Raw genomic sequence first — 16,799 nt, forward strand, 5'->3', positions numbered from 1 at the left:
TGCCAGTCAGGTTCCTCTCCAGCTGGACCTGGTGAACTCTTGATCTTCAGATGAGTTTGGTCACGCCACGTGTCCAGCTTGGTCGTCCACCTCGCTCTGTCATGGCAGTTCTGCAGCTTTTTTCAAACTTCTCATCCTCTTCAGGGGGTCGTGAGTGGTTTGGGGGGCCTGTGACCCCCTTGCTAACCCGAGTGTGATGAAGCTTCATGAAGCCTTGTGGCCTGAGCCCACAAAAATGCTCACCACAATGCCAGTGCACGCACTAGAGGGCGCTCTCTGCTCAAACCCTCCTGCCCACACATGCCAGCGGCACCACCTACTGAGCTCTGAGGAGGATGTGCTTCCTGTTGAAGTGAGCCGCTCCTGAACCCTCCGTGTCTCCCGCCAGATCCCAGGAGACGCAGAGCAGTGTTTGGCTCCGCAGATGCCGCCGGTGAGCGCCGCTCCCCTCGTCCCATCAGGTGTTTGGCACAGCTCTCACCTGACCTGGTTCTCCTGCTCTTCCAGGCCGCTGCCTGGAGCCCATGTCCGAGGGCCCCTGCGCCGACTTCGTCCTGCTCTGGTACTTCCACCCAGCGTCGGGGACCTGTCGGCCCTTCGTCTTCGGGGGCTGCGGCGGGACGCTCAACCGCTTCTCCTCCCGGCAGCAGTGCCGGGACCTGTGTGTGCTGGAGACCAGAGGTGCGACTGCCAGGAGGCGGAGCTTCAGCTCATCTTCTGGCGGCAGGTGAATCGGGCCCCACGTCGCAGCTGGACGCTCTGAACGTTCCTGTCTGTGCAGTGTAGAGGAGCCTGCGCCCGCCGGACATTTTGTTGCCAACGTTAACACCAGACACTTTCCTGTTGGAGCCAGACACAAGGCTGCGCCGCCGCTGGATGACATCATGCTCTCTGACAGCAGGGGGCGCCAGGACCGCAGCTTTGGGATGGGAAACCAGTTGCTTTTCAAAATAAAAGTTGCCATGAAGATTGGGAAAGTTGCTCAATTTAAAGAGGGGCGGGGCTTATTTTCGTCTGGGCGCGCGGGCCGCGGCTAAGCTAGCAGGCGGCGTCACTCGCGAGGGTGAGTCTCTCGCACTGAGCCGCTTCCTGTCGCGTGAGTCACGCGCTTCGGTTGGAGTGACTCGTCTCAGACACGTCGACGTGCTGCGAGTTTCTGACTTGGTGGCAGCGTTTTTGGGGAGGCTGGGTGCGAAGCGTGGAGGCACCTGACCCTCCCAGGCAGAGGGGTGCAGGAGGCTCCAGCGCTGCTCCCCCTGGTGGCACAGACACGTCCTGGCCCCTGGGCCGCCCGCGACCCTCCTCTGCACCACACCAGGGCCTGGGACCGTCGGGACTTCGGTCGTTTCTTCTGAAGACATTCAGCTGAGGAGAAGAAAGAAGGAGAGAAGGCGGCGCTGCTCCACCGTGGGTCGCTGCGGGGAAACGCCGATTTCGCGTCTCCATCATCAGGTGGTCCGATTTTTTTCTCGGCGTGGGCGCCGCCTCCTGACGCGTCATCATTGCGCCAGCCAATCAGCAGCGCTCGGGAGCGTCCTACTAAATGCGAGGCGCCGGGGATGGACGAGCAAGTGACGCTCTCTCCGGCTCCACACCCGTCTCTCCGAGGATGATCCCGCTCAGGACCGCGCTGCCGCTGCTGCTGCCGCTCTGCGTCCTGTGCGCGCGCTCCTCCAGCCCGTGCCTCCGTCCCGACCGGAGTCCCGCCGCGCTGCTGTGCCGCGCGCCCGCCGGGGCTGCGACCCCCGGGCGCGCGTGGGGGTCCCTGCTGCTGCTGCTGGACTTGCTGGGCTCCGCCTCCAGTCGCGAGCGGCGGACTCCCGCGCCCGCGAGCCCCCGCCTGCCGAGCCGGACCAAGGCGCGCGGCAGCGTGAAGGGCGGCCGCCGGAGCCGCGTCACCTTGTCCCTGGACCTGCCCACCGACATCATGAAGCTCCTCTTCGACGTGGCCAAGTCCAAACACCTGCGCGCCAAAGCGGCGGAGAACGCGCGGCTCCTGGCGCAGGTCGGGCGGAGGAAGTGACCTTTGGCTCCGCGGGTCGGACCGGCGCCTGAAGGTCTCGTTTGCTTGCGGCTGAGGGAAGTCCTCCCAGCAATAGCCGCTCACAAAACACAACAACAAACAGGGTTTTGACTCGTGCGTGCCACCGTCAGCACTTTTGGATTCAGAGTCCAGCCGCGCACTGACTTTCCTCTGCTGTCTGTCACCTTTGTTGTCTGCTGAGCTCAATAAACGGAGTCTGGCTCGCCTCGTTGCTTCCGCGTCCATTGATTCTCCTGGACCGTCCAGGTCACATGTGGGACTCTGGTGTCGTCCTGGCCACGTCCGTCACCCTCCGCTGCTGACTCGGTGCAGTGAGGCGGCGCGAGTCGCTCCTGTTTAAACACGGTGCACTCGGCCTGCAGTGGTGAGCGCGCGCGCGCCTGGAGCGCGAACACGGCGCTGGTTGGACCGATGAGGATGAGAGTGGCCCCCCTCACTTCTGCCCGCCACCAGAGTTCGGTGCAGGTCCTGACACATGTCATTCAAGCCTCGTCACCTGCCGCCCCCTGCTGGTGCTCCGCGTCAGCCACGTCCCACACACGACGTCACGCCGTGTGGAGCGGCTTCTGGCGTCAAGGCTGCACCAACGCTCAGAGTCGACGCAAGAGAGTCGTCCATTCAAGATCCAAGAGGTTCACTTGTCTCACGCACACACGCACAGCTGGGCATCCCATCCAGGAGAAGAAGTGTGCGCGCAGGACACGCACTGTGACAGCACTAGTGAGTTATAGAGACGGCAGAATATAAACAACAGTGCAAAGTCATGAGAGCGTGACTAACCATGTGCCACGTGACAGTCGGACAGCAGGTTGTCTGACTTGGTTGAGTCGCCTGAGGGAAGAAGCGCCTTCTCATCCTCTCAGTGTCGGACCTCAGGAGGCGGAACCTGTGTCCTGATGGTAACAGGCAGGAGAGAGAGAGAGAGAGAGAGAAGGCCCAGAGCCAGGGTTCTCCCAGCTCTCCACCTGCATCGTCTGAGTCTGCAGAACAAGAGGCACGAAAAGGTCGGTTTGGTTCCTCACGCCTCCATTCTTCTTGATGAAACAGGTGAGGAGGTTCATCGCAGTGAAGTCGGTCTGACACACGTCGGGCCTGGAACTCGCTGCTCAGAATGAACTCGAGAGAGATAGATTCTTGGTTCTTGTCACCAGTGTGTACTTTGTGGCAGGACATGACGGTGAGGAGTCTCTGGTGAGGAGCGTGGCCTTTGTTCTTCTTCAGGACACCAACGTCCAACACACAGCCTCAACCTGCCCCCATCATGCCTCTGGGTGTTTGGACGTGTTTTCCGTGTGGCGTGTTCCATATGAGCCATGTATGTAGTCACGATGGATGGGAAGGTCTCAGGCTCCTGCTGTCTCCTCCACGTCCATCTCATCTTCACAGAACAGTGACTCTCATCATCTGCAGATGACGCTCAAGAGCTGCCAGCTCCACCTTTGTTGGAACCATTCGCTGCCGCGCGCGCGCGCTTCTCTCCTGGGGAGACGATCCAGGCGCGAAACTGCGCGTGAAGGCGTGACGTCCACAGGAAGCGGGTCCAGCGGCCAAAACACAGGCCATGCTTTCTGACTCTGACTCCGATTCAAGGCTGCGGACGGAGGGACCGCGCTGAGAAGCTGCGCCCCCTGCTGGTGAGCACGCGCAGAGCTCGCGTCATCATCCGTGACGCACGCCCCGCTGACGTGTCGCGCCACCCGGAAGTCAGGTGGGATATTCCGGCTACGTGGAAGAAGAAGCAGAACCAGAGCTGCACTCGTGTCCGGCCGGCGGCTCGCACACAAAATGATTAAGAAGTTCGACAAGAAGGACGAGGAGTCTGGTGAGTCTCGCGCGCGAGCGACACGCCGCTGTTGGGCCTCGCGCTCGCTGCAGAAGCTAAGGCCTGTTAGCCAGCGGCTAGCTCGGGCTCTAACCCAAACACTCGGTCGTGTGCGCCGCGGGACCGGCGTGGACGCACACGGGTCCGGTCGTGTGTGGCTCGTGACGCTGTTCTGACGTGGTTAGCGTCTACTGTGTTGTAGCTGGACGGTGTCTGTCTCGCACATCTATATAGTCGAATACCGAGCTCGTCAACAGTCACGGCCGATACAGTCAAGCACCGAGTAGTCGATCCAGTCGCCCACCAGCTGTGTAGCAGAGGCGTGCCGAGCTCCTGCCTCCACTGTCTCCTCTCTTCTGCAGGAAGCGGCTCCAACCCGTTCCAGCACCTGGAGAAGAGCGCCGTCCTTCAGGAGGTGAGTGCGCTGGCCGTCCCGCCGGGGTGGGATGGTTCCACTGTGGGGTGTGAACGGTGGGCACCTCACCGCCCGACCCGACCTGACTCGACTCGTGGCTGCTGCTGCTTCTTCTTCCAGGCTCGCATTTTCAACGAGACCCCCATCAACCCACGGCGATGTCTCCACATCCTCACCAAGATCATCTACCTGCTGAACCAGGTGAGCGCGCCCCCTCCACCTCGCTCTGCCAGAGCTGACTCTTCCCGGTGACACCTCGCAGGGGGAACATTTTGGGACCACGGAGGCCACCGAGGCCTTCTTCGCCATGACGCGCCTCTTCCAGTCCAACGACGTAAGGCTCTCACTCTTGGTTCTGGCTCACCTGCTTCACCTGGGTGACTGTGCTGTGCTCCACACGCAGCAAACCCTGAGAAGGATGTGCTACCTGACCATCAAAGAGATGGCCAACATCTCCGAGGACGTCATCATCGTCACCAGCAGGTGGGCCCCCCCCCCCTCTCTAGACTCACTACAGCTCGTGCTGCGCCGCCATGTGTGGGAGCTGCTGTCCAGAGGCTCCACTCTTGCTCACTCGCTCACTCTCACTCGCTCACTCACTCACACAGTCACTCACTCGCTCACTCACTCACTCACTCACTCACACAGTCACTCACTCGCTCACTCACTCACTCACTCACTCACACAGTCACTCACTCGCTCACTCACTCACTCACTCACACACTCACTCACTCACTCACTCACACAGTCACTCACTCTCACTCACACACTCACTCGCTCGCTCGCTCACTCACTCACTCACTCACTCACACACTCACTCACTCACTCACTCACACAGTCACTCACTCTCACTCACACACTCACTCGCTCGCTCGCTCGCTCACTCACTCACTCACTCACTCACTCACTCACTCACTCACTCACTCACTCACCCACCCACCCACTCACTCACCCCCAGACTGCTGTCCAGAGGCTCCACAGAGAAACACTGCCACATCAACACTAACTAAGACTAAGACACGTATTCGGGGCTGCACCCATCGAGCAGCGCGGTAAGATGGGCTTGGTGACATCATCATGAGCCACCGACCACATGACAAGGAATGAAATGAAATGAGACGCCCTTGGTTTTCACGCTACTCTTCAGAATGTTACGGCACAGTGTGAACATGAGGAAACGAAGCAGCGTGTTCCGGAAGCCTACAGATGCTGCAGCGCCACCTGCAGATCCCTTCTTGGGTTCTTTGGTCCGTTCACTGAAGAGAAACGGAGTACAACACATGCACTTTATATTGAGTCCCGTGCAGTCTGTTCTGCTTCAGAAGGTGGCAGCTCTTCAGCCAGTGTTGTTGGTTGGTGTAATGGAAGGAAAACACCGACTTCAGTGGGTGGTTTAGTGGAGAGCCGAAGGAAGCGGTGGGCAGAAATCTGCGCCGGGCTGTTCTGGCGTCAGAGGGCAGCTCAGCAGTGGGGGGTGACTCGTGACACGGAGTCAGCGCAGCGCGTGCACCATGAGCCGCGGCTGCAGCGCCAGGTGTGGCAGGCCTCGCCCTCTCTCAGAGTCCGACAGTAGAGTGTCGATGGGCTCCACGTCCGGCTCCTGTGCTCATGTCTGCGAGGACTGTCTCAGTCTGAGCGTGACGGGAGCAGAGACGGTGGCGGCGGCGTGTCATGCCCGGCGCCTCAGGGCGTCACGCAGCCTTCCGGTCTCCTCTCACGTCTGCTCTGTGTGTGTCACCGCCGCAGCCTGACCAAGGACATGACGGGGAAGGAGGACGTGTACCGCGGCCCCGCCATCCGAGCGCTCTGCAGGATCACTGACGTAAGTGTCACGCGACCGCGCCGCCGCTCGCCCGCCCGCCCGACTGACCATGTCCCTGCCGCCCCTACAGACCACCATGCTGCAGGCCATCGAGCGCTACATGAAGCAGGCCATCGTGGACAAGGTGCCCAGCGTGTCCAGCTCGGCGCTGGTCTCCTCTCTGGTAGGTCAGCGGCGGCTCCCCGGGCTGCGGCGCCCTGGAGTGACCGGCCTCTCCTGTTGGTCATCAGCACATGGTGAAGATGAGCTACGACGTGGTGAAGCGCTGGGTGAACGAGGCTCAGGAGGCGGCGTCCAGCGACAACATCATGGTGCAGTACCACGCGCTGGGCCTCCTGTACCACCTGAGGAAGAGCGACCGCCTGGCCGTCACCAAGATGCTCAACAAGTTCACCAAGTCCGGCCTCAAGTCGCCCTTCGCCTACTGCATGCTGATCCGCATCGCCAGCCGGCTGCTGGAGGAGACGGAGGGCGGGTGAGGAGCGCCGAGCCCTGCCAGCCCGCCCACCCCGCTGACCCCTTCTGGCCTCCGCAGGCACGACAGCCCCCTGTTCGACTTCATCGAGAGCTGCCTGAGGAACAAGAACGAGATGGTGGTGTACGAGGCGGCGTCGGCCATCGTGCACATGCCCAACTGCACGGCGCGGGAGCTGGCGCCCGCCGTGTCCGGTGGGTGTTGTCGGCGGCGCGGGGGGCGGAGCCCGGCCGGCCCTCTCACGCGCCTCCTCTGTGTCTGTCTCCTGCAGTGCTGCAGCTCTTCTGCAGCTCTCCCAAGGCCGCGCTGCGCTACGCCGCCGTGCGCACCCTCAACAAGGTGGCCATGAAGCACCCGTCGGCCGTGACGGCCTGCAACCTGGACCTGGAGAACCTGATCACCGACTCCAACCGCAGCATCGCCACGCTGGCCATCACCACCCTGCTGAAGACGGGCAGCGAGAGCAGCGTGGACCGGCTCATGAAGCAGATCTCCTCCTTCGTCTCGGAGATCTCCGACGAGTTCAAGGTAGGGACGACGCCAGCCGCCGCCGTGCCCAGCCGCCGTGCCCAGCCTGTGCTGTGCTGCTCCTCAGGTGGTGGTGGTCCAGGCCATCAGCGCCCTCTGCCAGAAGTACCCCAGGAAGCACAGCGTGATGATGAACTTCCTGTCCAACATGCTGCGCGACGACGTGAGTGGCCCGACCCCCCTGCGACTCTCCCCGTGACCCTCCCGTGACCCCCTCCTCTGGCCGCAGGGCGGCTTCGAGTACAAGCGAGCCATCGTGGACTGCATCATCAGCATCATCGAGGAGAACCCGGAGAGCAAGGAGACGGGCCTGGCTCACCTGTGCGAGTTCATCGAGGACTGCGAGCACACGGTGCTGGCCACCAAGATCCTGCACCTGCTGGGCAAGGAGGGGCCCCGCACCCCGGCGCCCTCCAAGTACATCCGCTTCATCTTCAACAGGGTGGTGCTGGAGAGCGAGGCGGTGCGAGCAGGTGGGCGCTGGCCTCCCGGGTCTGTGGCGCTCTGCTCCCCAGGCTGACCTCTGCTCTGCTCTGCTCTCCCCAGCTGCCGTCAGCGCTCTGGCCAAGTTCGGGGCCCAGAACGACGACCTGCTGCCCAGCGTCCTGGTCCTCATGCAGAGGTGCGTCCGCCCCCCCTCACCTGACACACACACACGGAGCGGAGAAGCAAAAGCACTCGGGAGACTCTAGAGTCTGACTCGTCACTCGAGTGACCAGAGCGAGAGCCGCAGCCTCTCCTCAGGACCAGAACCAGAACCAGCCTGAAGCGTGAAGCCCAACAGTCCAGCAGAGCTGTTCAGCCTGGACCTTCTGAATACACCTTTTCTTGTACTTTATTCATAGACACTTACAGGCAAAATACTCCAAAACATGTTATGGTATTGACCTTTGTTCTTCACGTTTCCATATGTAGAACTACAGTAATACTGTGGTGGTGGTGGCTGCGGCTCAGCTCTGACGAGCGAGGTGTGCTCAGAGGCCACCAGATGGCGCTCTCGGTTTTAGACCGGTCCACTCAGCGCCACCTGCTGGTCACCTGTGGCATGACGCCTCACCTCTCGGTGCTCGCGAGGGCTTCAGTGCGCACTCGCTGCATGACTGACCTGGGCTGCTCCCGCTGCAGGTGCATGATGGACAGCGACGACGAGGTCCGGGACCGAGCCACCTTCTACATGAACGTCCTCCAGCAGAAGCAGAAGGCTCTCAACGCTGCCTACATCTTCAACGGTGAGCGCCGCCCTGGCCGCCGCTCCTCGCTCTGCTCCTAAGCGCTGCGTGCCCCGCCCACAGGTCTGTCGGTGTCGGTGCCCGGCCTGGAGAAGTCTCTGCACCAGTACACGCTGGAGCCCTCGGAGAAGCCCTTCGACATGAAGAGCGTGCCGCTGGCCACCGCTCCCATCACGGAGCAGAAGACAGGTGAGGGCGCCGCCGCCGCCGCCGCCACGCTCTTTCCCCTCCATGGCTGACCGCAGCTTTCGCTCTGCAGAAATGGCTCCCGTGGCCAGCAGCAAGCTGCCGGAGAAGCTGGCGCCGTCCCGCCAGGACATCTACCAGGGTGAGTGTCCGGCCAGCCGCGGGCGCCGCCACGTCCTGGCTCTCACGCTGCCTCCGCCCCCCCCCAGAACAACTGGCCTCCATCCCAGAGTTCCAGGCGCTGGGCGCCCTCTTCAAGTCGTCGGAGCCGGTGCAGCTGACGGAGGCGGAGACGGAGTACGTGGTGCGCTGCGTCAAGCACACCTTCGCCCGCCACATGGTCTTCCAGTTCGACTGCACCAACACGCTCAACGACCAGCTGCTGCAGAAGGTAGCGCCCTCCGCCGGCCTTCGCCTCGGGCGCTGCCTCACGCCGCTCTCTGCGCAGGTGGTGGTGCAGATGGAGCCGTCGGAAGCCTACGAGGTGATCCAGCACGTGGCGGCCGCCAGCCTCCCCTACAGCCAGCCGGGCTCCTGCTACACGCTGGTGCGGCTGCCGGACGACGACCCTGCGGCAGGTGGGCTCCGGCGGGCGACCCCTCCCTCGCCGCCCTCTAACACGCCGCCCCCTTGTGTCCAGTGTCCTGCACCTTCAGCTGCACCATGAAGTACCTGGTGAGGGACTGCGACCCCAACACGGGCGAGCCGGACGACGACGGCTACGACGACGAGTACGTGGTAGGTAGAGGGTCGGGGTCCGGGTCCAGGTCGTGGTCCGGGTGGGCAGCGCTTGATGTGCTGTGGTCTCAGCTCGAGGACCTGGAGGTGACCGTGGCCGACCACATCCAGAAGGTGCTGAAGCCCAACTTTGGAGCCGCGTGGGAGGAAGTGGGCGAGGAGAACGAGAAGGAAGAGACCTTTGCCCTGGCGTCCGTCAGGACCTTGGACGGTAAGGAGCCGCTGTGACAGGTGCAGGTCTGGGCTTCCCGGCCTCTGACTCTGCTCCCTCGCCCTCCAGAGGCCGTGGGGAACATCGTCTCCTTCCTGGGAATGCAGCCCTGCGAGCGCTCCGACAAAGTTCCCGAGAACAAGAACTCGCACGTGCTGCTCCTCGCCGGTGAGTCTCCCGCCCCGCCCCGCTCGGCGCCGTCACCGGGAACTGACCTGTCCCTCCTCCGCAGGCGTGTTCCGCGGGGGCCACGACGCGCTGGTGCGAGCCCGTCTGGCGCTGGCGGACGGCGTCACCATGCAGGTGACGGTGCGCAGCGGAGACGAGACGGTGGTGGACGTGATCCTGGCCTCCGTGGGCTGAAGGCCTCGCCACCTTTTCACCCTGTCACCTGTAATAAAGTCTGCTGCGCCAGCTGCGTGTGGAGGATGTCTTTAATGGCTCTTTCAGAAGGAGTGGATGAAGGAGAGGTAGGCGTCCAGGAAGCCGCTGGGGTCCTCCAGCTGCGGGTAGTGGCTGATGTGCTCGTCCAGGACGCTGACCCTTGACCTCTGGACCAGCTGCCTGCAGGAGCCACACAAGCCTCAGACTCACCCTGGCCGGGGGCGGAGCCACCTTTCACAGCAGCTCAACCTGCCACTCCTCGCCAGGCGAGCGGCGGCCCCACACGCTCGCCCGCCCGCCCGCGACACTCTGGCGTCAGGTCGGAGCTTGGAAACGCGTTCCCTCGGGACAGGAGCCTGTTTCCTGTTGGCACCACCTGAGGCGGTCCGCTGGAAGTTCCGGGACTGGAACCGGATGTTAGCAACACGCATGTGTCTTTACTGGTCATATCGCGTAAAGCTGGGATTTATCTTTGAAATAATTGTTGTGTTGCCGATTGCTTCCGATGCGTGATCAATATTGAGCAGGAAACAGCCGTCTCACACAGATTCGACAGGAGCGCTTCTGCCCTGAACCAGGTTGATGTGGACCCTGGTGCGGCGCCTGAGTTTGTTTGTATTGTTGGGATAAAAAAAAACTATTTCTAAATCTAGACTATTTTAAGTAAAAACACGATATTAATAGGTAAAAAAAACCTTTGCGCGATGTAACCATGGACGCGTGCGCTTCCCAGCAAACGTCAGAAGGTAAAACATGCGCAATGTGTCGATCCAGCACCGGAATTTCCAGCGGACCAGATCAGGCTGCGACAGAGAGGCTCAGCAGGTGGCGCTCCTGCTCTCATTCAGCCGAGTGTGAGCTGGAAAACAGGGGGGACTCACAGGTAGCGGCGGATGAAGTGGGGGTGAGGGTTGACTGGATCCAGGGGCCCGTAGATCATGTGCACTGCAGGGGCACAGAGACACACGTGTGAGTGAGTGAGTGAGTGTCCAGGGCCACGGCTGCGGGGACCCACGTGGCACGCTGGTGGAGGTCAGAGCGTCCACCCATCGGTCGCGGTGCTGGTGGCGCTGGTCGATGAAGTGCAGGACGCTGCGTGGAGACGGCAGCGTGGGCTCACTCTGGCGCAGGAACCCGCCGCACACTCACCTGTCCAGAACCAGGTTGCCGTCATTGTAGCGCAGAGCGGTCCACATGTCCCAGAACTCGCCGTCGCTGGGCTGCGTGTACGGGCCGAACACCTCGCCGAGCCTGAGCGGGCGGACGGACGGCCTCGGCGTCAGTGGGCGTGGCACGGCGGCGGCACTCACCCCCCCGGACGCTACCCTCGCTGGAAGAGCCGGTAGGTGGTGAGGCGGCTCAGCACGGCGGCCAGGAGCCTCCAGTCCTTCAGCAGCTGCGGGACAGAGGGACACGCTCAGCCGGGGCCCGGCGGCTCGCGTCACCCCGACTCACCGTCTGCAGCAGCCGGGGCTGGTGGGTCTCCGGGAAGATTCCTGCAGCAGAAGACGTTGGGAGCTGAGGAGGTGGAAGTGGACGCCGCCCACTAGATGGCGCTCTCTGGCGGCTTCAGCTCGGGACTCACCTCCGTTGGAGAGACAAAGGCTGTTGAAGATCACATGACCACTTCGGTTCTGCTCGCTCCTGCAGACACACACACACACACACACACTGACTTTGACCAATCGCACGGGTGGAAATTCGACGTTTCCCCTGCAGAGTCCAACAACAGAGCCGACTCCACGGAGCACGGTCCAGATCCATATTTTCATTGTCACAGTGATGCTTGGTCTGATGGACGTCGATGGACAACAACACTCGTGCAGACTGGAGCAGAGATTTGCACAGTGACTCGAGTAGAGACTCCAGCAGAGACTCGTGCAGAGACTCCAGCACAGACTTGAGCAGAGACTCGAGTAGAGACTTGAGCAGAGACTCGAGCAGACACTTGTGCAGAGACTCCAGCAGTGACTCGAGCAGAGATTTGCACAGTGACTCGAGCAGAGATTTGCACAGTGACTCGAGCAGAGACTCGAGCAGACACTCGTGCAGAGACTCCAGCAGTGACTTGAGCAGAGATTTGCACAGTGACTCGAGTAGAGACTCGAGCAGAGACTCGAGCACAGACTTGAGTAGAGACTCGAGCACAGACTTGAGCAGAGACTCGAGCAGACACTGGTGCAGAGACTGGACACGGGACATTCATCCGACCTGTCGTGAGAGTCGTTCCTCGACACGCATCACGGCACACACAAGCCCCGCCCTCTGCCCCTCCCACTCCAGCCAAAACAGAAATGGCGACGAAGAGGACGATGAAGCAGGGAGAAGACAAGGCACATGAAGGTGAAGCCAAACACAGAGGCGAGGAAGAAGCCGACGGAGAGGCGGAGAGAGACAAGAGGAGGAACCAGACAGAGGCAACAAGGCTCCCGCACCTGAAGAGCAGCTCCAGCGCCACGGTGTCGCCGTAGTCATGTGACAGCACGTTGATCCGCTGGCGGCTCAGGCCCAGGTGGTTCAGCAGCGCCTCCACCAGCGATGCCTGCTCGAAGATGGAGTAGCGGTGCGGCCTCTGGCAGAGGGACACAGGGCGTCAGGCTGCGGCGCGGTGCGGCGCGGCGCCGAGCTCACCCACCGGCTTGTCGCTGAAGCCGAAGCCCAGGAAGTCCAGGGCCACCACCCGCTGGAAGTGCAGCCTGAGAGGCTCCCACACCTGAGGGGCAGCAGCAGAGCAGCGTCAGGCCCCGCCTCCTGGCCAGCGCCCGGCGCCACGCTACCTTGTGCCAGTCGTAGCTGGAGGTGGGGAAGCCATGGAGCAGGAGCACCACCTCCGAGCTGCCCACCGAGCCACCAGAGTCTGCGGGGAGAGACGCCGTTAACACCCACGGCGGCCGCAGCAGAGGCCGGCGCCCAGACCTTTGTAGAAGATCCTCCTGCCCCGGAACAGGAAGTGCTCGCCGCCGGACAGCCACTTGCTGAGGGACGGAGAGAGCTGCGGGGGAGGGATGTGCAGGAAGACTGCCAGCAGGGGGAGGCAGACCAGAGCCACGTGGAGCCACCACTCCCTCATGATGAGTCAGAGCAGGGGAGTCCCATTTCTGTCAGAGAGAGAGAACCAGAGAGAGGGAACTAGAGAGGGAGAGAACCTGAGAGAGAGAACCAGAGAGAGAGAACCAGAGAGAGGGAACTAGAGAGAGGGAACTAGAGAGGGAACCAGAGAGAGGGAACTAGAGAGAGGGAACTAGAGAGAGGGAACTAGAGAGGGAACCAGAGAGAGGGAACTAGAGAGAGGGAACCAGAGAGAGGGAACTAGAGAGGGAACCAGAGAGAGGGAACTAGAGAGGGGGAACTAGAGAGAGGGAACTAGAGAGGGGGAACTAGAGAGAGGGAACCAGAGAGAGAGAACCAGAGAGAGGGAACTAGAGAGGGGGAACTAGAGAGAGGGAACCAGTGAGAGGGAACTAGAGAGAGGGAACTAGAGAGAGGGAACCAGGGAGAGGGAACCAGGGAGGGTGGCTCTGGAGATTTCACTTTGCAAAAACCAAATGTACCTGTGCTGGTCCTTCCTTGTAAAACGTCAACAAAAGCTGTTGGACTTCGCCCTACTGGCCTCCAACACACGCGCCACGTTATATAGTGACCTTTCTCTAATGTCAAAAGTCCCTGAAGCTGCAAAAGAACACACAACAAACGCTGTTTAGTCGGCAGCTCTCTGGTGCTTCTTGTACTATGAACACACTTCTAAACAAACCACGGATCACTGTAAACACCAAACGGATCAATAAAGTCCGAGTGAGCCGCCGCCCGGTCGCTCAACTGCTCCCGACCACACGGCCCAAGTCAAAGGTCACGGTGAGGAACACTGGACCATCGCGCTTGTGGTGACGATCACGTGACTTTCCTGAAAGAAGGCGCAACTCCCCCTGGTGGTGGGACGCGGGTTAAACACTGCGGTGCTTTTCTTCCGTTGACTTCAAGGAGCCGCGCACAACATCAACAATGACGCCCGAGTGTCGGTCAGAAGTGGGTCTGAGATGTGGCTCGCTCTCCAGCCACTGCAGTGGAACAACATGTTCACACGCACAAGGACCCGGCTGATCAGTGCGCACCGTCTCACGGATGCCGAACCAACCACAGAAGCGTCAGGAGCCGGAAGCACCGTCCCCTCACGAGAGAGACGCGGGCTCTCGACTCTGACGTCACATCCGCCTTCTGCAGGTCCCTGACGGTCCGTCGTCAGAGGGCAGATGCGCGCGGCCGCTCAAACACTTCCGAGGTCGCTGTCACTGGGAGGAAACCGGAGCTGGAGCTGCCGCGCCAGTCGCGCGCGCCCGCGGATGAGCGTCAGAGAACTCACCGCGCACGGCACAGTGTCGGAGAGTGCGACGCCTGGACCACGGTTCCGGGCTCCACGGGTGACTTGGCCGAGTTCGGGTTGTTGTTGCCACAGAGTCCGAAGTCCTCGGAAGCGGAAACTGGTGGTGACGAGAAGCTACGAGAGGAAGAGGTCTCACTCTGACGCGATCCCTATCTGCCACGGCACGAGCTGAAGGAAGCGAAGGCAGGAAACCAGTCCGGCACTTGCTCTTCCTTGACTATAGACCATCTTGGACGGCTCGAGCGGCGGGATTCTCGGCGCTGCAGCGCCACCTACTGGACTGGACCCGAACTCGCCTGGGTGAAGGCAACACCGCGTCCCTGTCCCGTGACAGAAGGAGAGGCTTCGGGACATGAGCAGCGCTGACACCTGGACTGAAACAATCCGGAAACGAATGGGAATAAACAAAAAACCGCACCGACTTGTCTGACGAGCAAACAGTGAACCGCCATCTAGTGGCGTGGAAACGAAGGCGCGTGTCCAGTCAATCACAAGGTGGCGCTGCTGTTAGGCTAAATACACTTTTATTTTGAAAAACCATACACGTTACTGGACAAGTTTCAAATGTAAATCCAACCACGATATCCACTTAAAATGCTCAAGATAAACAGACATGAACTGTACTTTTATTTCCAAATGTTAAAAGATAAAAAAATAATAATCCATAAAACAGATGGAAAACATTCGTCCCCATTACAGGAAGAAGCTACACAACAAACGTCCGTGGATGGATTCTGTTTGTCTCTACCACCTTCCAGCTGCTGCTGTCGTCGTCGTCGTCGTCGCCGCCGTCTGTGAAGGAAGGGAAACACACCAGAGCGGGGAACAATTGAGCGAGTGCTTCCACGTGTCCAGTGAGGTCCATCCTGACATGTCAAAAGTCCCTCTTCACCCTGAGATGAACAATCCCCCCGGAGAATGTGATCGGTGTCAAACCATCCAAAGTGAGTTGAGCGTGATGAAAGGCATCATCCGTTATCGTCATAAAAATACAAAGGTACATCTGAGTACGATCCGTATCAAAACGCTAGGAAACAAAGTACCCTGTGCAGATAGATCCCAGTGTATGTGTACGCTTTATTTTGGGAAAGAGCATCCGCCCAAATCTTCAGTGTTTCCAGTAACATCAGGTGTCAAAACAGCATTCATAAATCAACGGCAGCGACGGGTCGTCGCGGTGAAACCAGACCAAACTTTGCGGAAAAGAGATTTCAGTGACGTCTTGTCTGAGCCTGAGGGAACCGGCGAGGGCGGGGGGATCGTGTTCCGAGATCAACGACAAAAGAGGGTCCGCCTTTCTCAAGCATCGCCACCGCGTGGCTCCGACCAATGAAAGCCAAGGCACATTCACGTTGGACGCACGCGAGCCTCTGATCCGCCGGCTCGTCCGATTCCAGAGGTTTGGCCAAAAGCACAAGTGACGGACAGGTGCCGGTGAGCGCTTCCCTCCCTTCAGGACGATGCTTGACAAACACGGACCCCCAGACTCCCTTCAACGCAAAAGCAAAAACACAAAACCTTTCAACATGTGGAAATCCTCAAACACAAGAGAAGAATGAAAAGAGAACCCAGAAGTTCTTGTGCACATGAAAACGATCAAGAAATGGAAGAGTATTTAGAGCCAAGTGAGTGGACTCAGGTGCCACCTCGGGTCTATACAAGCCTTAGTGTTTAGCGGTTTGGCTAGAAGTTTCTAGTTGTATCTACAAATATATAACAAAACAAATTGCAGGCAAAAATAGTTGAGTTTCAATAGAAACACTTTCTCCTGAAAATACAGCAGTTTCGGAGTTTGCCCTCTGGGATGTGTCCCGGCGCCACGCATCTGACATCAGGAAGCTCTTTTGCCTACCAACTGAAAGAAAAAAAAAAGTATCTACAAACTTTGTAAACAGACCTGCTTTTCTCCAAAAAACATAAATAAGTCAAAATATTAACAGCCAATGGAGCAGAAGTACATTTCCAATGAGCAGAAGGAGCTAAATATACAACACCATCCAGAGAAAAGAGAAGCCGCCCCCCCCCCACTCTCACACACTCGTAATAATAACAATAATAATATTAATAGAATGATAAAAACAGTTCCGATCCAAGTCTGGCTTCAGCCCCAGTGACAGCCAGGGGGTGCAGAGTGGTGCGGTGGGGGGCGTCAGGCCCCGCCCCCTCCCCCTGGGCCGAGTCAGAGGGAGGTCTCCAGGCTGTGCAGGGGACTGGCCGGGGCCGACAGGCTTCCTGACTTGGTGCCCTCCGGCAGGAGGTGGTTGCTGCTCTCCACAGCGTTATTGTTCTGGTTGGGGGAGGGGGAGGGAGCGAGGGGCGTGGCGGGCGTGGGGGAGGCGGAGGGCGAGGGCGGCGTCGGGGTGGCGGAGTTGCGCTTGGTGGGGGCCTCGTCCTCCGCGTCCGTGTCGTCGATGAGCGGGATGTGGGGCTCCGAGTCCTCTATCCGGAACTCGGGGTGCGTCATGAAGTTGTGGATGGACGTCCTGGACTCGGGCTTCTCCAGACCCTCATAGAGGGAGATGGAGCTGCGGAATGCGTTCACCACCCGGATCTGCAGGGGGGCAGGG

The 16,799-nt window shown here is 60.1% G+C and overlaps 5 protein-coding genes across 13 annotated transcripts in view; 3 read left to right on the top strand and 2 right to left on the bottom strand.

Annotated features, from left to right (window-relative positions):
• The window catches only part of col7a1l (collagen type VII alpha 1-like), a 51,758-nt gene extending 50,214 nt beyond the window's left edge, over positions 1-1,544 (top strand). For 4 of the 5 annotated variants that reach the window (XM_053863694.1, XM_053863693.1, XM_053863695.1 and 1 more), the window contains 2 exons: positions 389-433; positions 508-1,544. In XM_053863694.1, the coding sequence (XP_053719669.1) occupies positions 389-433; positions 508-731 (269 nt within the window). In that variant the 3' untranslated portion in view covers positions 732-1,544. The remainder of the gene's footprint in view (positions 1-388; positions 434-507) is intronic. The other variant, XM_053863692.1, reaches the window with a different exon arrangement.
• ucn3l (urocortin 3, like) lies at positions 1,544-2,357 on the top strand. The gene has a single exon (XM_053861418.1). The coding sequence runs from the start codon at positions 1,544-1,546 to the stop codon at positions 2,021-2,023; it is 480 nt and encodes a 159-aa protein (XP_053717393.1). The 3' UTR covers positions 2,024-2,357.
• A 1,349-nt stretch (positions 2,358-3,706) lies between these two features.
• copg2 (COPI coat complex subunit gamma 2) lies at positions 3,707-9,878 on the top strand. Its single transcript, XM_053863703.1, has 22 exons — positions 3,707-3,866; positions 4,229-4,281; positions 4,402-4,482; positions 4,544-4,615; positions 4,685-4,764; positions 6,028-6,103; positions 6,174-6,266; positions 6,334-6,578; positions 6,639-6,772; positions 6,850-7,106; positions 7,174-7,269; positions 7,336-7,579; positions 7,653-7,728; positions 8,232-8,335; positions 8,399-8,524; positions 8,595-8,663; positions 8,731-8,912; positions 8,970-9,099; positions 9,162-9,259; positions 9,332-9,470; positions 9,540-9,638; positions 9,703-9,878. Exons 1-22 carry the CDS (start codon positions 3,830-3,832, stop codon positions 9,831-9,833), a joined length of 2,622 nt encoding a protein of 873 aa, XP_053719678.1. The 5' UTR covers positions 3,707-3,829; the 3' UTR covers positions 9,834-9,878.
• mest (mesoderm specific transcript) lies at positions 7,924-14,532 on the bottom strand. Of its 2 annotated transcripts, none has more exons than XM_053863711.1 (13): positions 14,212-14,532; positions 13,406-13,523; positions 12,771-12,952; positions 12,632-12,711; positions 12,490-12,567; positions 12,290-12,426; positions 11,440-11,498; positions 11,310-11,350; positions 11,180-11,250; positions 11,004-11,105; positions 10,870-10,946; positions 10,736-10,799; positions 7,924-10,034 (listed from the first exon to the last, which is right to left on the bottom strand). In XM_053863711.1, exons 3-13 carry the CDS (start codon positions 12,922-12,924, stop codon positions 9,917-9,919), a joined length of 981 nt encoding a protein of 326 aa, XP_053719686.1. In that variant the 5' UTR covers positions 12,925-12,952; positions 13,406-13,523; positions 14,212-14,532; the 3' UTR covers positions 7,924-9,916. The 2 variants fall into 2 exon arrangements, with proteins under 2 accessions (XP_053719686.1, XP_053719687.1); XM_053863712.1 differs by having other exon boundaries at positions 7,924-10,657.
• A 251-nt stretch (positions 14,533-14,783) lies between these two features.
• atp2b1a (ATPase plasma membrane Ca2+ transporting 1a) overlaps positions 14,784-16,799 on the bottom strand; it is a 40,004-nt gene continuing 37,988 nt past the window's right edge. The window contains exon 22 of one of the 4 annotated variants that reach the window (XM_053863698.1): positions 14,784-16,783. In XM_053863698.1, the coding sequence (XP_053719673.1) occupies positions 16,412-16,783 (372 nt within the window). In that variant the 3' untranslated portion in view covers positions 14,784-16,411. The remainder of the gene's footprint in view (positions 16,784-16,799) is intronic. The other 3 variants (XM_053863699.1, XM_053863700.1, XR_008414424.1) reach the window with 3 other exon arrangements.

This window comes from Synchiropus splendidus, chromosome 4, assembly GCF_027744825.2.
Source record: "Synchiropus splendidus isolate RoL2022-P1 chromosome 4, RoL_Sspl_1.0, whole genome shotgun sequence".
Taxonomy (NCBI): domain Eukaryota; kingdom Metazoa; phylum Chordata; class Actinopteri; order Syngnathiformes; family Callionymidae; genus Synchiropus; species Synchiropus splendidus.

Coding starts and splice junctions, on each gene's coding strand:
- ucn3l (XM_053861418.1), top strand. CDS start 1,544: ATGCGAGGCGCCGGGGATGGACGAGCAAGTGACGCTCTCTCCGGCTCC.
- copg2 (XM_053863703.1), top strand. CDS start 3,830: ATGATTAAGAAGTTCGACAAGAAGGACGAGGAGTCTG. Junction 6,104..6,173: donor CGCTCTGCAGGATCACTGAC/GTAAGTGTCACG, acceptor CCGCCCCTACAG/ACCACCATGCTGCAGGCCAT. Junction 8,336..8,398: donor CGCTGCCTACATCTTCAACG/GTGAGCGCCGCC, acceptor CCCCGCCCACAG/GTCTGTCGGTGTCGGTGCCC.
- mest (XM_053863711.1), bottom strand. CDS start 12,924: ATGAGGGAGTGGTGGCTCCACGTGGCTCTGGTCTGCCTCCCCCTGCTG. Junction 11,499..12,289: donor GCGCTGGAGCTGCTCTTCAG/GTGCGGGAGCCT, acceptor GTGTGTCTGCAG/GAGCGAGCAGAACCGAAGTG. Junction 11,106..11,179: donor TACCGGCTCTTCCAGCGAGG/GTAGCGTCCGGG, acceptor CCGCCCGCTCAG/GCTCGGCGAGGTGTTCGGCC.